Source organism: Drosophila novamexicana, unplaced genomic scaffold, assembly GCF_003285875.2.
Source record: "Drosophila novamexicana strain 15010-1031.04,08,12 unplaced genomic scaffold, DnovRS2.1 tig00000009-arrow-pilon, whole genome shotgun sequence".
Taxonomy (NCBI): Eukaryota; Metazoa; Arthropoda; class Insecta; order Diptera; family Drosophilidae; genus Drosophila; species Drosophila novamexicana.
This window is the reverse complement of record NW_020824766.1, coordinates 3,717,501-3,736,922: the sequence shown is the minus strand read 5'-3', so window position 1 is coordinate 3,736,922 and position 19,422 is coordinate 3,717,501. Positions and strand designations below refer to the sequence as shown.

General features: G+C 40.4%; 2 protein-coding genes across 8 annotated transcripts in view; one reads left to right on the top strand and one right to left on the bottom strand.

Annotated features, from left to right (window-relative positions):
* The window catches only part of LOC115765833 (F-box/LRR-repeat protein 16), a 40,318-nt gene that overhangs the window by 1,283 nt on the left and 19,613 nt on the right, over positions 1 to 19,422 (top strand). For 2 of the 7 annotated variants that reach the window (XM_030709559.1, XM_030709588.1), the window contains 3 exons: positions 8,119 to 9,599; positions 17,022 to 17,195; positions 17,250 to 17,367. In XM_030709559.1, coding sequence (XP_030565419.1) covers positions 8,316 to 9,599; positions 17,022 to 17,195; positions 17,250 to 17,367 — 1,576 coding nt within the window. In that variant the 5' untranslated portion in view covers positions 8,119 to 8,315. Of the gene's footprint in view, positions 1 to 2,856; positions 2,875 to 3,669; positions 3,786 to 6,945; positions 7,162 to 7,361; positions 7,577 to 8,118; positions 9,600 to 17,021; positions 17,196 to 17,249; positions 17,368 to 19,422 lie in introns of those variants that run through there. The other 5 variants (XM_030709605.1, XM_030709580.1, XM_030709572.1 and 2 more) reach the window with 5 other exon arrangements.
* LOC115765918 (general transcription factor IIE subunit 1) lies at positions 2 to 2,465 on the bottom strand. Its single transcript, XM_030709666.1, has 2 exons — positions 1,274 to 2,465; positions 2 to 1,209 (listed from the first exon to the last, which is right to left on the bottom strand). Exons 1-2 carry the CDS (start codon positions 2,373 to 2,375, stop codon positions 1,016 to 1,018), a joined length of 1,296 nt encoding a protein of 431 aa, XP_030565526.1. The 5' UTR covers positions 2,376 to 2,465; the 3' UTR covers positions 2 to 1,015.

Genomic DNA, 19,422 nt, shown 5'->3' with positions numbered 1-19,422 from the left:
GCGGCTGTGCTTTGTTAGTCCAATTCGCGGCTATTAGCAATACATCAATTCTAATTGGATCGTTTTTATTTGGGAAATTCCCAATTGGCGACGCTTGCGGCCGAATGCAATATACTCTTCGATTGATTAATTTAACACGCTTCAATAAAATTGTTGATTATATTTAAAAATCTAGTTAGTTGATTGATTACATTAAAGGAATAAGCTAAGGCAAGCATAAATCAAACAATTTTCATATATTGAGTTTTATACACATGTATGATCGATTTTCTTGTGTGAGTGTGTGCGCGTCGCGATCACGTTTCTTGCATTCCAAATAAATTTGCCGATGTCAACATTACACGTTTGTCCGTAAATGTAGCATATTTCATGCTACGCTAAATATTTATGTATGCAATTCTTTTGAAGCAACACGACATTCGATCCGTATCTGGCAGGAATCTTATTAGAATGACAACTAGCGGCGACGATGTGATTGCACGGCGTGTATTGGTTATATACGGGCATATCTTAATTACTGTTTGCACTGGCCGCTTATCTAGCGCACACAAGTTGACGTATATTCTAAATAGACGCCCACAACAGCAGCGGCGACCATGCTTCGAGCACGAATGTACAAAACATAAAAACAAAAATGCGGAGAACAGCTGTTTTAGCAAAAGCGGTAATTTGACATGAACCTTCTCACGTAACATGCATTCAATTTGCACACGCAGCCAACTTCATGTTATTCAAATGTCCACTAACAGTGTCATGTTGATGTTAGCAGCGGGAACAGCTGATCGGCGCCTATTGGCTTCGGATACCTCTGCGCGCTTTTTCAGGGACAGCGATTTTGGCGCCAACGTGGTGTTTGACAAAAATTGGATTTCGAACAATTGTATTTATGTGCCTATGTTGTTGCCAAATATCATGTGCTGGCCATCGCTTAAACGATGGCTGACAATTTAATATACATGTATGCATCTTAAGCTAGCAATGAGACTATAAACTTAATGCCTAATTGTTAGGAGAATCAGTCGTATATATGGCTATAATGCTGCTGATAGACGTGTATATAGTTCTCCTTCTCCTGGGGTGTCATTTGTGCAATTAGCTTATCGTCCAGTTGATCCAAAGGATGTGGACGCCCTGCCACCAGCACAGTCGGCACATCGGCATCCTCCTCATCCGACTCCGAGTTGATGTAGTTCTCGAAATTGACATTCGCTAAAATTAATAAACAACAATAAATTAAATAACGGAATTGCATAAAAATACAAAGCGCACTCACGTATCTTTGTGTTGTCAATGTCGTTCTCATCGTCGCTGGAATCACTAGAGTTTGCGTTCGAGGAGCCCTTGCGCAAACCCTTCAAGTGGGCCTCCCGCTGGCCCGGCTGCTTCTCGTGCTGCAACAGCACCGACATAATATCCTCGTTCTCCTTCTTATTGCGATGCCCGGATGTGCCCGACGATTGGGCGCTGTCAGTGTGGGCGCTGCCATCTCCAGTCTCCGTATCGGTTATCACAGTGCTTTCCGTCATCCAAATGGGTCGCGACTTGCGCTCAACGATCGCCTCGGTGCTGTCATCGCCACCAATGGTCACATCTACGCGCGTCTCTTCGACGGCAAAGCCTTGGTTGCGCGTCGCTTCGCCCGACCATTGCAGGCTGTCCGGCCGCAGAGCGTTCGGTTTGGTAATGCCACGTATCGTGTCAATATCTACCGGCTCTGGTTCCAGCACCTCTGGCGCCAGCTTGATGCCCTCCACTTCACGCAGCAGATCGTACAGCGGCTGCAGCTGCTCATTGAAGTGCGCCAACATCAGGCGCGAATCCTTCTTTGGCATTGCCGCACTGTCCTCCTCCACGGAGCTGCCGCAGTACGTGCAGCGGAACTCGCACGTCGCCATATCGAACAGCTGATCTGCCTCGAGATCTGTGAATGTTTTGGAGCACGTGGAGCACTTGAAGCTGGCGCGACTGGTCGCATCCCTCTCCTCCGTTTCCATGCGTTTCCGCATCAAGTCCAGCTTGTACTTGACCACGTTGACGAATGTCTTGTAATTAATAAAGTAATAGTTGACCTTCTGCGCCTTGCCATCCGGACCCGTTTCCATTTTCAAACGTATTTGTATGAACTTGTCGGTGCGCAGCGTCGTGATCCGCGCTCGCAGCTGCTTCTTCTCGAAGCGCAGCAGCTCACCAATGTCGTCCTCTTTCATGCACGGATTCCGCACCAGCATATCTATGATCAGCGCGTCTTCCTGCGAGTAGAAGCCGCGCACAACCAGCCGGGCCAATTGCTTTAGACTGCTGGGCACCTCCGTTACGTAGCGTACTTCGGTTTTTGCTGGCGCTGCATTTGATGCAGCCGCCGATGTTGAGGACATTTTTTACTAAACAGCAATGCGTGCAATGGTATTATTGTGTCTTCTTCTTCTTGATATTTTGCATTTGCATTTCATTAACCGCGAGTTGTTGCTGCCGCTAACTGCGCATTTGTTATGTTAAATTACAGAAAATAACGCTGCTATCAAATTGTTGCCTATCGATGTCAATTTATGAACAACCTATCGAAAACAGTGTAGTGTAACGAGTAATTAAAGCGCGAAATTTTTGTTTGACCGTGAAAATTGTGCGAGGAATTTTACTTAAAGTTTTATTTCAATTAACATTATCTACTTGACTTTTAAGTAGTTACATCGTTTTGGCCACTTTAGGGCGTACAATGTGCGCTTCTGCTAATAACACCGCTACAAAACTAACTAACAATTTTAAAACTATCATTAGCAGAGTTCGGAGTTCGCGTGCAAAAACGACTTGTTGGAATATTAAAGGGAAATTCATATACAGTTATATACTGTAGAAGCATACACAAGGAACTTCGAGGTAATTCAATGCTCCACTTTAAATTGTGGAAATTAATATTTACTTCATTTTAGCAAAACGAATTATTTATTAAATTTTATATATGTAATTAAGTAATGCCGATAATGTTTAGCAACCTCATTGATTGCTCTCCTGATTTCTCTCGCGCAAGCACTGAGAGTCAGCGTGGGGGTGTATTCCCACTGCAACAATTGCAGTGCGCATCCTCTCTTGAAGCACCCAACAATAACAAAGTCAAATACAGTGCCGTAGCCTGCGGTTATATTAAAAATAGTGCCGTTTCGTTTGTTGCAGCAACCCCCACTCACACAAGTTTACTACGCTCATGTAAAAAGCTCATATTTGAGCAGGAGTCAAAAGAGCACTCTGAGCAGTGCGCAATCTCCTTATTATTATCTCTCGCTCTCTGTCGCTCTCTTTCGTAGTCTATTGCTTACGCTCTCGTGCACTATCGAGAGCTTTCTCACTTTCACACTTTCGCAACTCGCAGTCGCCTGCAGTTATGAGTCGTGTACGCTTACGCTCGGTTGACCAATTTTCCGTTAAATTATTTTTCACGGCGCTCAACACTAACACTAACACAAACACAAACAAAAGCGTGCAAATAGTTTTGTGATTGTTTTTGCGGTTTCCCCAAACGTTTTGCTGCCAACGCTTTGTGATTTTCGGCAATTTTTACATAAAAAACTTATTTGCTCTCGGTCCAAGTTTTTGTTTTCCGTCTGATTGGTGTTCAGTGGTCAAAAGCACGAAAGTAGCAAAGCACACCAAAGAAAAAAAAAAAAACGCCAAAGAAACCATTAAAAACAAAAACACGTCGCGACGTTTGTAAAAATTGATTTTTATTCCGCGTGACAAGCAAAGAATATTCCAAAAATACATAAAAAAGAAATATTTTCTAATACCAAAAGGTGTGTGGATACGGTCAAATAAAAACAAAAAGAAGAAGAAAAAAACACAACAAAGATTATTTTAAAGCGTTTCCAGTTGCCGTCATTTGACGTCGTTTCCACCGTTACAACATTTGGGTTGCACGTGATTTGTTTGCTTTTGCTTTGTCTGCCTTTTTACTAGGCTCCATTCTGCAGCATTCTGCAGCATCCACCCGAACACAGTTTCAGGCCTCCATCTTTGAGTTCTAGCAGCTCTTGCAACCCCCGTGCGTTAGCCGGGCCCCCTCCCCCGCCCAGGGGGTGGCTGGCTGGCTTGTTAGAGCTTGTGATGTCATACCAGCAATATCCATCCATAATAATAAAGGAGTTTAGACATCCTGGCGCTACCCAAACGCTAGCCCGTTTGGGCTCGATATGCGATACAAAATCGAAGAGCGCTCCACTTTCCTATATACTCTGTATATACATGTACATAGATTTGTATATATGTACAATACACTGACGTCCGTGAATCGGGTCAAAGTTGCATAGCTTGACCCACTTGCGAGAACTGACGCACAGCTGCCATGTGTTGCATGAATCAGCCTATTGATAGCAGCAGGGAATCCAGTTAAATAGCATCCACATTCAACCATATGCAGCTATTTTCCGTTAACAACTATCTGAGTCAACTTTATAGCACAGTTATATGTCATATGACTGGCAAAATATGTCTATCCATATACAATCATATTCTTTTTAGCCTATTATCAAATCATTAAGGAAATTGTGCAGCATACTTTTTATACCCTGAACCCATTGAAAATGGCTAGACAGGGTATATTGTATTTGTGCAAAATATAAAAAAAATAATAAAAATAAAATATATATATTCTTGATTAGCATTAATAGCCGAGTCGATCTAGCCATGTCCGTCTGTGCCTGCGCAGATCGAGTTTGTTTCCGATAATCGATAACTTGCCCGGTCTCGAATTAATCGATAAAAATCGATATCGAAATCCTGTTTTTTGGGCAATTTTGGTAAATAATAAGAGCTAGAGTCACCAAACTTGACATATAGCTTCTAAAATAGTATATATATGCATTTGATGTTGGAAGAAGAGGTTTCAGGCTATCCCCTAGTCGGGAGCTCCCGACTAGAACCTCTTGCAGGGTATTTGTTTTTCATTCTGGTTCATTCCCCCTTATTTTCCCGTTAGACATTAATTTTTTTTTTAATTTAGAAAAACGCTTTTGTCGTTTTTTTGTTATCTAGATTTTGTTTATTTAATATTTATATTTTAATCTCGGGTTAACATTTTGACTATTCGGAAAGCCTGATATATATTATAAAAATAGGTATAAAAGTATATTTACCGAAAGATTTTTTGTGAAAAATGAACGGCTTGATAAATTGCTTTATAAAAAGGTTATTAAATGGATTTACGGTTGTTTTAGGCCCGTCGAACCGGGAGATTTATTTTGCTTTCAACGCTTAGATCAAAGCGCATTTGGGCATGAAAACAACAACAACAACAGCAACAACAACAACAACAACAACAAGAGGGTGAAAATCGATATATGGAGCTGGCGCAGCACGCATACAAATTCTAGCTAAGAGCTATGGCCTAGGGGGTGGAAGAGGGTGGGCGGTTCATGGCGAACGGGCAGGGACTGAGATGTAGAGCAGGCCCTGACACACAGAATAGCGATTTAAAGCGTACGGTAGTTACCGTTACGCGAAGTACCATAGAAAGCAGCAAAATCCAATGAACAGTAGGCACAAAGCACGCCAAACAACAACGACGGCAAAAACAAACAACAACAACAACAACAACAACAACAACTAAACTACTCGACTCAACTTGAAGCAACTCCAAAAATAGACACAGCCAAGCGGCGGAAAAAGCTCACAAAGCGGAGGGGGGCGCATTAATATGAAACAAGTACGGGCAACGCACACACACACACATACACATGCTCAAAGCAGCTGCTACTGTTGGGTGTTCACATTCACATTCACATTCACATTCAGATTCAGCTCGCGCCAACAGCGCCGCACAGTATGCAACTTGTTTCGGGATTGTGTTAGAATGTTTTGCTTGATCTGCCTTGTAATAAAGGCTTGCCCTACTGCTGTAGGCACAGCTGCTGCTGGCCCCTATAATGCTTTTGGCTGTCACATTCTATCATTCCATCAGGGAGTTAAGCTCAAATTGCAGATTTTAGCCAAGATAAAGGCTTATAAGAAGGGTTTCTTAGCAAATATTCACAGTTTTAGCAGGCAATGTGGTTTTTTATAAAAGAAGAAAACATGATAGATTGACCAGATATATATTGACAGATATATGTATGTGCGTACATCTTATATAAAAAGTGCTCTACAACGTATTTCACCATTTTCAAGACTTTGGCTCAACATAATACGATTTTTTAAGCCAAGACATGGTCTAAAATCGAATCAGAAAATATAATTAAATATTTGTCGCTCGATTCCGAATTTCCTGGGGAACAAAGTACGTTCGATATGTCAAGATTGGGAAGACAAACTGCAGACGGCTTCAGATGAAATAGTTAACTACTAGACAAAGCACAGGCCTCGCCATTCAAGGAAACAATGCTACATCTAGGCGGAAAGGCGCCTACATATCGCCCCTGGCTGCGATGGCCTTTGTTTTGTGCTCGTGCCCCATTGTGTGGTTCACGGGCGGAAGGACTGCGATAAGGCAAACGCAAAGATTTAGCCGCTTGAGCCAAGTCAAGAGCGATGACGATGATGACGCTCACCTTCAGACCGAGGTCCGGAAGCGAAAGCGAAACATAAAAGGACGCGTATTTATGGCAATTAAATTGTCTTTCATGCCCAGATCCTTTGTTCTACTAATGAGCATTATGCTCAAACCTATACGCCTGCCAGCGCCTTTTAATAACCCCATTTGCCTCAGATTGAAAGCAGGTTAAGTTCTTAAATTGCCGCACACCCGCCACACACACACCCACACACATCCTTACTTGACACGATTGTAAGCTTTTGCATGTGCATACGTTTTTTAGTCCTTTCATAAAGTGTTCTTTCTGAAAAGATTCAGAACCGCCGACCTACCAAGTAGGAAAATTCAACAGTAAAAATTAACTTTGTAAATTAACTCACACACAATCTCAGACAATCTCAGACCTGGCGAACATTAACACACATATTATATCGGATCTCTAGGATACGCTGATCAAAATTCGACAAAAGAAACACTGTTCTTTACAATCGTAGCGCCCTTTTGAGATAATTTCATGGGCGATTCGATTTGAATTGGGTCTGACAAAGTTTTGATTTTTTTCGTTAATATTTTGTTTAAAATATTAAAGTTCGTGTGAAATGACGTTATTTAAATGCAAGAGAGGTAAAATAATTGTTAGAGATGTAAGTGAAAGAGAGAGAGAGAGAGGGAAGCCAAGAATATTTGGTCTCTTTTCTCTCTATTTTCAATCGCCTTCCTATGCGATTTTTACAAATTCAATTGACCCACTTGCATTCGGCAGTTTTCAAAATCTAAAACAATATTTCTTATAAATAAATGTCAAATACTATTACAAAAATTGCTATCAATTAAAAGTGCTTGCATTTTTTAGTGCAAAAAATGTTCAGGCATATTTAAACGTTTGCTGGAAATTCTTTTGCTGTCCTTGGCTCAAATTGTGCTACCTGTTCGTGCATTTGAAAAATATTGTTTGTGTCGCCAGTTGTTGCCATTTGGCTAATTGAATGGATGGAATAATGTCCTTGGCTAAATATTAATAAATCCGCTGGTGGGGATAGAGATGCAATTACTTGACATGTAGGGCATAAATTAAAATTGGAAATGGTTCTGAATGTGTGCAAAATGTGGAAGTTGTCAGACCTCAATTCGTCTTTAATGTGCTTGAAAAGTTTTATAGCTTTTCTATAGTTGTTGAATAACTGCTATGGTTCTCTTTATTTCGGACCACCCTGTCATAGTTCAAAGAACCTGAAACGCCCTTTTTAAAACCGTTCGTTGTTGTCCAATTACCTTGGCATAGTTCTATATCAGCTGCCTTTTTGCACAGCCACAACAAATCACAAAATGCCGAATGGGCGAATGAACGAAGGGGGAATGATGAATAGGATATGGGCAATGGCGGATGGCGTGCAATGGAAGCAACAACGACAACAACGACCACAACAACAACAATAACAGAAACAACGACAACAACAGCAAAGAAACATAAATTTGCGCTGATTTGCATTTTGCTTTGCGTTCGTTCGTTAGATTTGCTCCGCAGGGTCCTTTAAAAAAACACACACACAGATCTAACTGTAAACTGCATAACAGCTCTTTTACTTCTTCTTTGCTTGCAGATTGAGCGTGAGAGCGGTCGAGCAAGTCGAAACAAGGTCAACGCTCAAACATGTTGCAGCTGCGCCTTGTATAGAGGAGCGAGCAGAAGAGCGTGCGTGTTGAGCTTGAAGAAACGTGCCCATTGTGTGCGTGTGTGCGTGCGTGAGCGTGCGTGCGTGCGAGCGAGCGAGACAAAGTGCATTTGTTTCAGCATACGATGTCATCGATCTCGGCGCAGGGCGTGGTCGAGAGAGCCTCCGCGGAACTATCGAAACGCATCAACGGCCTGGGATTACGCTCAAAACATCACCATGGCAGCAGCAGCGGCAGCGACAGTGCCTCCTCCAATTCGACGTCCAGTGCCACCTCGTCCAGCGGCAAGACCTCAGTAATGGAGCGCGTTACAAATGCGCTCTGCGGCGGCGGCAACTCAAACTCCAACTCCAACTCCAACTCCAGCTCCAACTCAAACTCTAACCCCAACTCCAATAGCAACAGCTCAACCTCCGGCGTAGCCGGCACAGTGATCAATCCGCAAACGCCCGACAAGCCGTCGCGAGGTAGCCAGAGTTCTACGCCCAGCGCCACGCTCATCTCCTTGTCCGGAGCGCAACCGCAGGCGCAGCAGTTGGCGTCTGTCAACGTCAATCCCACAACCCACAATCCCGCGCATCTGATGCAGCAGCAGCAGCAGCAGCAGCAACAGCAGCAGCTGCAGGCAATGGCCGGCTCCACGTTGATCAACTCGAATCATCATATGGTCATGGCGGGTGGTGGTGTGCCCGCGCCGCCCGGCGGCATGCCGCCGCTGGGTGCACCGCCAACGCCGACGGTCAAATCGATTGCCAAGCAGATGAACATCACAATTCCGGCGCCCGGTTCGCCCACCTTCAGTACGATGGGCATGGTTGCGGCACAAAAGGCCACCGCTGGCGGCGGTGGGACTCCGCTTCAGATGCGCAAACAGCTGCCCAATCCGCATCTGCATCATCCGTACGGTGTTGTTGTTGTCGCTGCGCAGTCGGTGCCCGGCTCGGCGCAATCCAACCAGCTGGCCGCAGCTGTTAACCAATCCGCGCTAATCCTGCACAAGCACCCGCCGCACCCGCCGCACATCCAAAGCATCGATGCCCTGCTGCTCGACGATCGCTTCCTCAATCGCTTTTTCCAGTACTTCTCGCCGTACGAGAGACGCGTGCTCGCCCAGGTGTGCATCAAGTGGCGGGACATACTGTACCGCAGCCCTCGCTACTGGTCCGGCCTGTTGCCGACACTGCAATGCCGCGAACTGCGCCAGATGCCCGCCTGTGATCGGGGCAAGCTTTACACTTCGCTCATTCGGCGCGGCTTCCATGCGCTCGGCCTGGTCGGCGCCTCCGATGAGGATGCCCTCGACGTAGTGCACTCCTTTCCGCTCGCCTCCAAACATGTCCATTCGCTAAGCCTGCGCTGCTCCTCGATCAGTGATCGTGGCCTGGAAACGCTTTTGGATCACTTGCAGGTGAGTTGCATATTGCATATTGCAAGCATCTTCGAGTCCATGGAGCATGTGCATCCCACAGAATCTGTTTAAAATTCACCTTCTTTATGGCATATTTCCTTTTTCAACACTTTTCAACATCGAACTACTCAAAGAATCGACCAAATATGAAAGATGATTGTTTGCTTTTATTATTATACCCATTTTGATACCCTTGCAGAGGGTATTATAATTTTGTCGTGACATGTGTAGCGCTTAGAAGGAGACATCTTATATATTCTTGATCAGCATCAACAGCCGACTCGATATAGTCATGTCCGTCTGCCCGTCTGCCAGTCTGTCTGTTTCTATGCGAACTAGTCTCTCAGTTTTAAGGCTTTTGTCATGAAGCTTTTCAGAAGTCCCTCTTTCTGTTGCATGCAGCACATATGTCAAAACCAGCTGAATCGGACCACTATATCATATAGCTGCCATAGGAACGATCGGTCGAAAAGTAGGTTCTTGCAATGAAAACTTTTTGTTTTTTAAAATATCTTAACCATACTCGGCATTAACTATTTTCCCTGTGCTTCTTAGATACGGGCGAACCGATATGAGCATTATGAAAAGGTTGGGTCTGCAAGGGTATTAGATCTTCGGCGTGCCGAAGATAGCCCTTCTTTCTCGCTTTATTATAATCTTACCTATTACTTTGTACTTCCAACCATATTTGCTGGGCTCTATCCTGAACTTATATCAAATTTTAAATCATGGCATGAGAACATGCCAAATTGTTGATGGGTTATTTCTTAAGCTTTTAACGCTTTTCTTCATGAATAACTAATTATATGCTTGAATATCATGTATGTATATTTAGATACTTCTCTTTAAAAATATCTGCACTTATAGAGCTATATAAGCGCTATATAGGTTGAATAGAATCTTGCGTATTTATCATCGCGCGCTGTCATTTGTGTCAGTCAAATTGTGAATCTTCAGCGGATTCCCATGACCGTGGGCGGCTCGCTAGAGCTCTCAAACAGACAGAGAGAGAGGGAGAGAGAGAGAGGGAGACAGACCCGTCAAGTTGACGGTGGTCAGTCACACGGCACACGGCGTAAACAAAAATAAACTCAACGAAATTCCTGCCCGGCAAGTGAAAACAATTCTCGATCTTATTTTAATGAAACGTGTTGAGCGGAAAAGTGTGTCATAGTGTGGAGGGTATGGAAAGGAGGGGGGGGGGGGGGGGGGGGGGGTTGCAGATGAAAATCGTGTGATAATTTCTATGGTTCTGCCCTTTAATCTCATAACGAATTGATGCGATCAATTTCAAGCGCAAATCACTTCAAAGCAGCGCCACAAAAATTGTATTTAATTTGCCGAAATAATTCGTTGAGCTAATTTGTCGAAACGAATAAATAATATATATATAACTATAATGAGTATATAACTATAATGAGTGTGATGGGCATGATGAAACTTTTATGCGATGCGTGCGCAATCTTATTAAATATTCGATATATATGTGTATAAATATGTGCTTATTCGGTTCAGTTCGGTTAATACATATGTATCAGTATAATATATATGCTGGATCAGTAATATCATAAAATTTCACTTCGATTTACATTATTTTATGTTTTTTAGAATAGAATCGAAAATGTCGAAAATAATTGCTGTTCTTCGAGATATCTTAACTAAGCTCAGCAATTACGGGCTTCACATTAACGTATCCAGATCCTTGTTTTCTAGTTATTTAGAAGTGACTATGTTGATCTATATGGAATACTTGCCGCCACATTTAAAACCAGATTTATGTTTCTGCACATATATAACCGTTTACTGCTATTTGGAAACCTTTATGGTAGTAATATTTGTACATGTCGATTGTTAGAAGTAATCGTAACTGTAATTAGAAGATGCTACCAAAGTCTAAGTTCATTGTTCATTGGCCAAAACCAATTAGTAGGCCTAATTGCTACGCTCAGCTGCTGACAATACCAAAAACTTGTTCCCAGTTCCATGGAACACGTCTATTTCGTTTCATGGGTCAATCCAAAGCTCACAAGGAGGAGCTCACGATGAGCAGAGAGAGAGAGAGATAGAGTGGGAGTGGGAATGGGCGGGGGTGGGGGTGTGTTAGACGCACATGAGTAAAGTGGATAATGTTGGTGAACTAGTTGTGGCCAAGTTGGATTCCCTTTCAGCTCTGTTTCCCTTTCGCCCACTAGCCTCGCCCCTGTTCCGTCCTCTGCTCATATTTGTGGCTGTGTCAGTCGGTTGACTGCGTGTCAATCTGCAATGTCGGAGTTAATTCAATGTGAATGCATGTCATGTTCATGGGCCTAGTTGGATCTCAGTCTGTGTGTGTGTGTGTGTGCGTGTGTGGTTGTGGCTTGATTCCTAATGCCGACTGATTGCAAATTGTTGCCGCTGGAAATGTCAACAAGAATGGCACGCACAGTGCTGTAACAGTTGACAGTCGCAAGCACCAGAAATTTATAGCGAATTTGACCTTGGCAAGGGAGCGCAATGCGCTTAATGCATCTGTGTCTCCTTAAGTCGTCAACAAGCTTTCCTTTTCCATTAACAAGTCCCTTTCATTTGACATGTGTGTGCGTGTGTGTGTGTGCGAAAATGCGACGGAAATGCGACAGCATTTCCCAATGCATACACATTTAATGGGCCCTAAGAACGTAATTGCCTTTAGCGTACACTCGGCGTATACGTTATTTCCGCATTGCTAACAGTAAAGTTGCGCTTTCGAGCCCGTTGTTGAACCCTGCTGACCCATAAAGGATGTCACGCTTTTGCCAGATATTCAGTCTGAGTCTGGCACAAAAGTATTTGCATAATATTGAGGGGCAATCTGGTTAGTTAAGCTACGTATCTAGTATACATATTTATTCGCTAAAATTCGGGTAAGCTGTTTTTTCCATGCCTGGCGCATTACAATTCTCAACCAGTTAAGGCGTCGAGACCGTGAGAAAGTATTTTCAAAGCTAGACGCATACACAAATAGCCTACGCTACTTGATGAGACACGCAAAAAACATGTGACATCCCGAAATCTAAGCACTATTGCAATTGGGCAATATAAATGGGATGTAACTAACATCAGTTTATTCATAACCTTAACTACTTGCTGCCATTGTGGCGCGTTGTTGTTCTTGCCGGTGGCGATATTGATTTTGTGGCTGACATGTAAAAAAGTTACCCTGGATACGTGTGTTGCCAACCAGCTGGGAATACGCTATTCACTGGCCATAAAGCAAAAAAAAAAAACCCAAATGTTGTAAAGACTCAGACCATTTGCCATTAACAATGAAGTCATTTCCAAAGCTTGCAGCGAGCAGAGGGCTCCAATTAGCTCCAATCTAATTACAGGCTATTTGTATATTATATATACTTATTATGCTATAAGTTTGGTAGATATGCATTTTAATGGGCATGTTTTCAGCTTACACTATCTATATAAATAATTGTGGAAACTATGCCAGAAAGATTTTTTAATGTTTAGTTTATCGCTAGCTACAAATACTCTTAATGAAATCTTTTCCAATTGTCCTCTAAATTCATTTAAGAAGCTCCATGAATGTGTAGATAAAACATATATTATTAACGTTGGTATAATTATTTTTATTTTTTATTATCAATATAAATATTATCCCTATCATTATAATTATCATTTTCATTATCATTATCATTATCATTATCAATTTCATTACCATTATCATTATCATTATCATTATCATTATCATTATCATTATCATTATCATTATCATTATCATTATCATTATCATTATCATTATCATTATCATTATCATTATCATTATCATTATCATTATCATTATCATTATCATTATCATTATCATTATCATTATCATTATCATTATCATTATAATTATCATTATCATTATCATTATCATTATCATTATCATTATCATTATCATTATCATTATCATTATCATTATCATTATCATTATCATTATCATTATCATTATCATTATCATTATCATTATCATTATCATTACGATCATCATTATCATTATCGTTATTGTTATAATAATTATTAATATAAATAGACTGGCTGAATACACAATAATAACCTCAACTATGCTCATACAAATAGCCTAGTTCTTATAAGAATATTTATAAAAATTTATTATTACTGAAATTTTATCTCCACAAATGATTCCCTTTCTAATTTTTTTTTTTATTTATTTATTTATTTATTAATGGTCGACAAAACGAGTGTCTTCCTCATTATTCAATAGAATATACAATAGAATTTTATGCTAAAAGCCTAGTTAAAGGATACAATTTTCTAAATAGCATCACCGACCGATGGAGGTGTTTTATTTGCCAGACCGGCCAGCTGTGCCCCTTTTCACAGCTAATTTTGTCAGTGACGCTATTAGAGCCTACATCTAAGCAGAAGGTTGTAAGTAGGAAAAAAGTGTTTTCAAGTAGCATTAAAATAATCTTAATTTTCTATATTAATAAAGAAAATACAATAAATAGGAAAAATGAAAGTAAGAAGAATTGTTAATAAAGTAAAGCAATGTAAGTTAGATAAAGAGTGTTAAGTAGATAGGACAGAGAGAAAAGTAATGGGAAATCACCGACCCGGTGGGGGAAAATTTTTCAGCCTGTCCGGCAAGCTATGCCCCTGCTCATAGCTGGGAATGGTCAGCGACTTCCCGAAGGTATCCTGAAAGCAACGATTTTATTAGGGGTAGAGACAGTTCGGTAGAGAAAACGTGATGCAAACTATTATAATTTTTACATAGCACGCGAAAAGGATTGTGCATAGCGTAGTCTGTTGTGCACGTAGATAGTAAAAAGGGGCGATAATTTCTGGTTGGTCTAGCCGGAACAGAGAATTGAAGACGCCCTAGCAGAAAAGGAGAATCTATGTCGCCAATAATCAACTTATGTAGAAGGACAACACCGAGAATTGTCCTACGGTTGGTTAACGACGGAAGGTTGAGAAGAAGCAGTCTGCTGGAGTAGGATGGCAACCGAAGATTAGGGTCCCAATTTAAACCTCGTAAGGCAAAAAGCAGAAATTGCTTCTGAACAGATTCAATACGATCCTGGCTGTTGTTATACTGTGGAGACCAAATGCAAGAGCAGTATTCAAGGATAGGGCGAACAAGAGAGATGTACAGAAGTTTTGTTATAAAAGGATCGTTAAACTCTTTAGACCATCGTTTAATGAATCCAAGTACACCTTTTGCCTCATTAACGATGGTATCTATGTGAAGATTGAAACAGAGTTTAGAATCAAAAATTACGCCTAGATCCTTAACTGTTAGTATACGTTGCAAAGGGATATTGTCGATTGTATAACTGACAAGATAAGGTGTAGTACGATTAAAAGTCATAAACATACACTTTGAACAGTTTAGATGCAATTGATTGGCCGAACACCATAGTTGCATAGCGTTCAAATCGTCTTGTAGACGAGAATGATGTAGGGGATTAGTGTATGATAGAAAAAGTTTGACATCGTCCGCATACATGAGTACACGGGCATGTGATATGACAGAGGGGAGATCATTTATAAAAAGGGTAAAGAGTAAAGGTCCAAGATGACTACCTTGAGGAACACCAGAAGTAACGTGAACCCGTTTAGAGGTAGTCAGCCTCAGCATTACTCTTTGGGTCCTACCTTTTAAATAAGAATTAATCCAAAGCAGAAGAGACAGGGGGAAACCTATTCGGTCAAGTTTAAAAAGTAAAATGTCATGGTGCACAGAGTCAAACGCCTTACTGAAGTCAGTGTAAATGACATCAGTTTGCATTTTCGAAAGGAAAGCATCGTTTACCAAGGAAGTAAACTCAAGCAGATTGGTCGTAGTTGACCGATTCTTTACGAATCCGTGTTGAACAGGGGAAACAACTGATTTGCAGAAATGCTGCAAATTCGAAGTGATTATTTTTTCAAATAATTTAGGAATAGCGGACAGTTTTGCAATGCCCCTGTAATTTTGTATATCAGACTTCCCACCTTTCTTGTGAAGAGGAATGATATAAGATTCTTTCCAAAGAGATGGAAAGACAGAAGTTTCAAGGGATAGATTAAAAAGCTTTAGCAATGGATAAAGAAGGGAAGAACTACACTCCTTGAGAAGACAACTAGGAATATTGTCCGGCCCAGGAGAGTATGAAGACTTTAAAGAGTTTATAGCGAATAGGAGAGAGGAGTGTGAAATAATTAGAGGAGGTATATAACTTGCGGAAGAAATAGTATAAGGGTAAGCATTAGTATTAGGACAGACTGAAGAGTAAGTTGATTGGAAAAAATTAATGATAAAGCTTTAGCGACATTATTTTCCATATTTGCATCTGACATTTGATATTTGCAAATTTCTGGATATACGTTTTGTTTGCACAAAAACAACTTACATTATGTCCTCTAATTGTTGATGTAGTTAGCGATAAAAGTTTGTGATTCTCCCGCTCTTGTATGCCGTCAAGCGTCTATTTCTTGCTTTTCCATATTCCATTTCCCATTTTCCTGATGCGTTTGCGTCATGTTTCCGCTTGCTAAGCGACTTTATTGGTATTCTGCTTTGATTTGACATGTTTTGTTGCTGGGTTTTTGTTTTTTGCCTCAGCGCTTATGAGCAAAAGTTCTCGAGGGTCGCCAAGAAACGTACCCAACTTTGGGCCACAACAATAATAAAATACAAAATTGTGACTAGTCAGATGAAAGCCCCGCGACATATTGTCTGGCACGCAATGTGGGTCGAACGACTATTACTCGACCTATTGTGAAATCTTTTGCTTGACATTTTTTGCTCTTGTAAAGGTCAAAGGTTGAATGAATTTCAAGAAATTCACAAACCAAATACATCGACTTTTATTATATAACTATTTATATATTTTATATTTGAATCAGTAATTTTGACTTTCTTCTTAAACAGCTCCTAGCTGCAAGTCGCATGGAAAACTGTACTTTATTTTGTTGTAGGTTTTTGATTTGAACATAAATTTAAATTTGTGATAAATTCAAATTGAAGAAAGACTTGTAAGCATTTGAATAAGCAATTTTTGGAATGAGTTTTGTTTTTTGCAAACTTGCCTTACTTTTACAAAAATATATTCTTAATTCCTGAAATTTTATTTTAATCGCAGAACGATAACATCTATTAAGCGTAAAAGTTTTTCATTAAAAATTCCTATAAAATCCCTCATTAGACTTTATATGTATTTCATCAGATGGGCTCAATGGAGCCTTTCACGGAAATTTTAATTTGCCCTTCTTTACGAGTGTTTTTACTAAAGCATAACTGAATACTAGGAAACATTTCCCTTATAAGTTTGCTACCTCCGCCCCCTTTTCATATATGAATTAACAAACTTGTTTTTAATTAAAATGTTACACAAAGAATAAACACAATGTGATAAAGGAAAATGTAGAATGAGTTTGTAAATAAAATGACAATTGCAGAGTCTGTTTGAACTTGAGCTGGCCGGCTGCAATGAGGTCACCGAAGCGGGCCTCTGGGCCTGCCTGACGCCGCGAATTGTGTCCTTGTCACTGGCGGACTGCATCAACATTGCGGACGAGGCGGTGGGCGCGGTTGCCCAGCTGCTGCCATCCCTATACGAGTTCTCGCTTCAGGCAAGTGTGGAAAATGTGCGGCGAAACATGTGCTCATATTTAATTGAATTACAGGCTTACCATGTCACAGACGCTGCCCTGGGCTACTTCTCACCAAAGCAAAGTCACAGTTTGAGCATATTACGCTTACAGTCATGCTGGGAGCTAACCAATCATGGCATAGTTAATATCGGTAAGTCGTCAACCTACATATCAATATATATAATAATATTATGCCAATGAACTATTTCTATTGATATATACTGAATATGACTATTATTAAGGCCAGTCAGAAGAGAATTCTCTGAATAATGCTTATAATTCACAACTGGTTCTGGCCTAGAACTGGCTTTTAATTGTCTTACGCTTGTAATTCATAACTAATTTAAACACGTAACGTATAATGGAAATAAATTGCTTTAATTTGATTTTCCTTGCAATAGGCAAGTGAAACTAATTTACATCTTACAATTTTCATTGTCTCTTCAAGCTTGTAAGGTGAAATTCCCGGAAATGTTGATCCTTCGGGCTATCTTGTTGTTATGCAATATAAATGTGCTGATTCAGTGGAATTGTGTCGGACTACCGCCAGGTGTGTGCCAATTAGCTCAGATGACAGAGTAAAGCCGATTAGGGCCGCAAATTGTACACATTTCATATAAGGTAATAAACACGATACAAATTAGGACTATTTCGAATCATTTGGCCATGTACAAGGCCATGGCACTCCGCTAATTGAAGTTATTTTTTGTGAAACCTTTCCTGGAAAATCATTTTAATGTCTGTTCGAGTACATCCTTTTACGTCGCAGACAGACAAACGCTTTCACCCTTGTCAGCCTTGAATAGGATGTGGCAGCTGGGCAGCGTTTTGGCCCATTTTGTGTTCTCTGATAATACCACACAATTGGCTTCGCTTGCCAGTGTATATATGTAGAAACAATATATAAAATCAATCACATTTGGGAGTGATTCTCTGCTAAAACTGAGTTCTATTGTGCAACTAACTTCAGAATATTTTGACCATTAAGCATATTTTTAGGCTGATATCTACCCTGTCGATTCATGCAATCAGCAACCCACGCGTTTTCTTTGGTTCGAGGTCGTTTTCCTGGCTGCCTTCGTTTTTTTTTCAACCTCTCCTGAGGTTGATTCAGCGAATCCGAATGACATTTACTTTTTTGTTGGCAGTTTGAGTGCTTTTAGAAAATGGCACAGCTTTTCATTTATATTGCAGTAATTTTATGGCATATTGTGGCTTCCATTTTCCTGTACCGATAGATATTGTTGGGGTATTAACACTTGTTTTATATGAGTGCTTTTAATTGGGTATTTTATGTTCGTGTCAGTATTAAAAGTCCTTATTAAAAACTCATAAGCTATTAAGGTAAACAGCCTTACAGGTTATTCGTTGGTCGACAAATCGCATTTTACTGCTAGGGCTGTTTCATGGGAATGGTTAATTATAAATAACATTTGCTACAGCATAGGCTAAGTTATTACAGGGTATTTGCTAGCCGCCTGCGTTCGATTCGTACGGGCATCCAATGGGAGTGTGTTTATTAGAAATGACATACACATTGCAAGTCGACTATCAATTCGTAAAGTTGTCCCAAGAAAATGTGGTTTTAGGTTTTGTATTTATAGGGTATTTAATAATCGTAAAATTGAATTCAATTTGTTAAGGTTACTCATGGGGAACTGGTTATTAAAGCTTAAATTCTGTTTTACACGATATTTGATGGTCGAGAAATTGAATTGAATTCGTTAAATTATCACATGGGAATACTGTTATTACAAATTACATACGCTACAGCTTAGATTAAGTTATTACAGGGTATTCACTAACTAGATAAGGGTATTTGTTCGTCGATCAACTGTATTTAATTAATAACGATTTCTCATCGAAATGTGGTTAGTACATATATGTCACACTTAGATTATGTTTTTACAGGGTATTTGCTAGTGGACTAACTACATTCAATTCGTAAAGTTATCCCACTTAGATAATGCTTTTAACGGGTATTCGTTGGTAAACTAACTCTATTAAATTCATAAAGGTTTCTCATCGAAATGTGGTTAATACATATATCACACTTAGATTAGGTTTTCAAAGGGTATTTGCTGGTCGACTAACTACATAATGCTTTGAAAGGGTATTTGTTCGTCGACCAACTGTATTTAATAAATAAAGGTTTCTCATCGAAATATGGTTAATACATTTATATTAACTTTTAGATTAAGTTTTA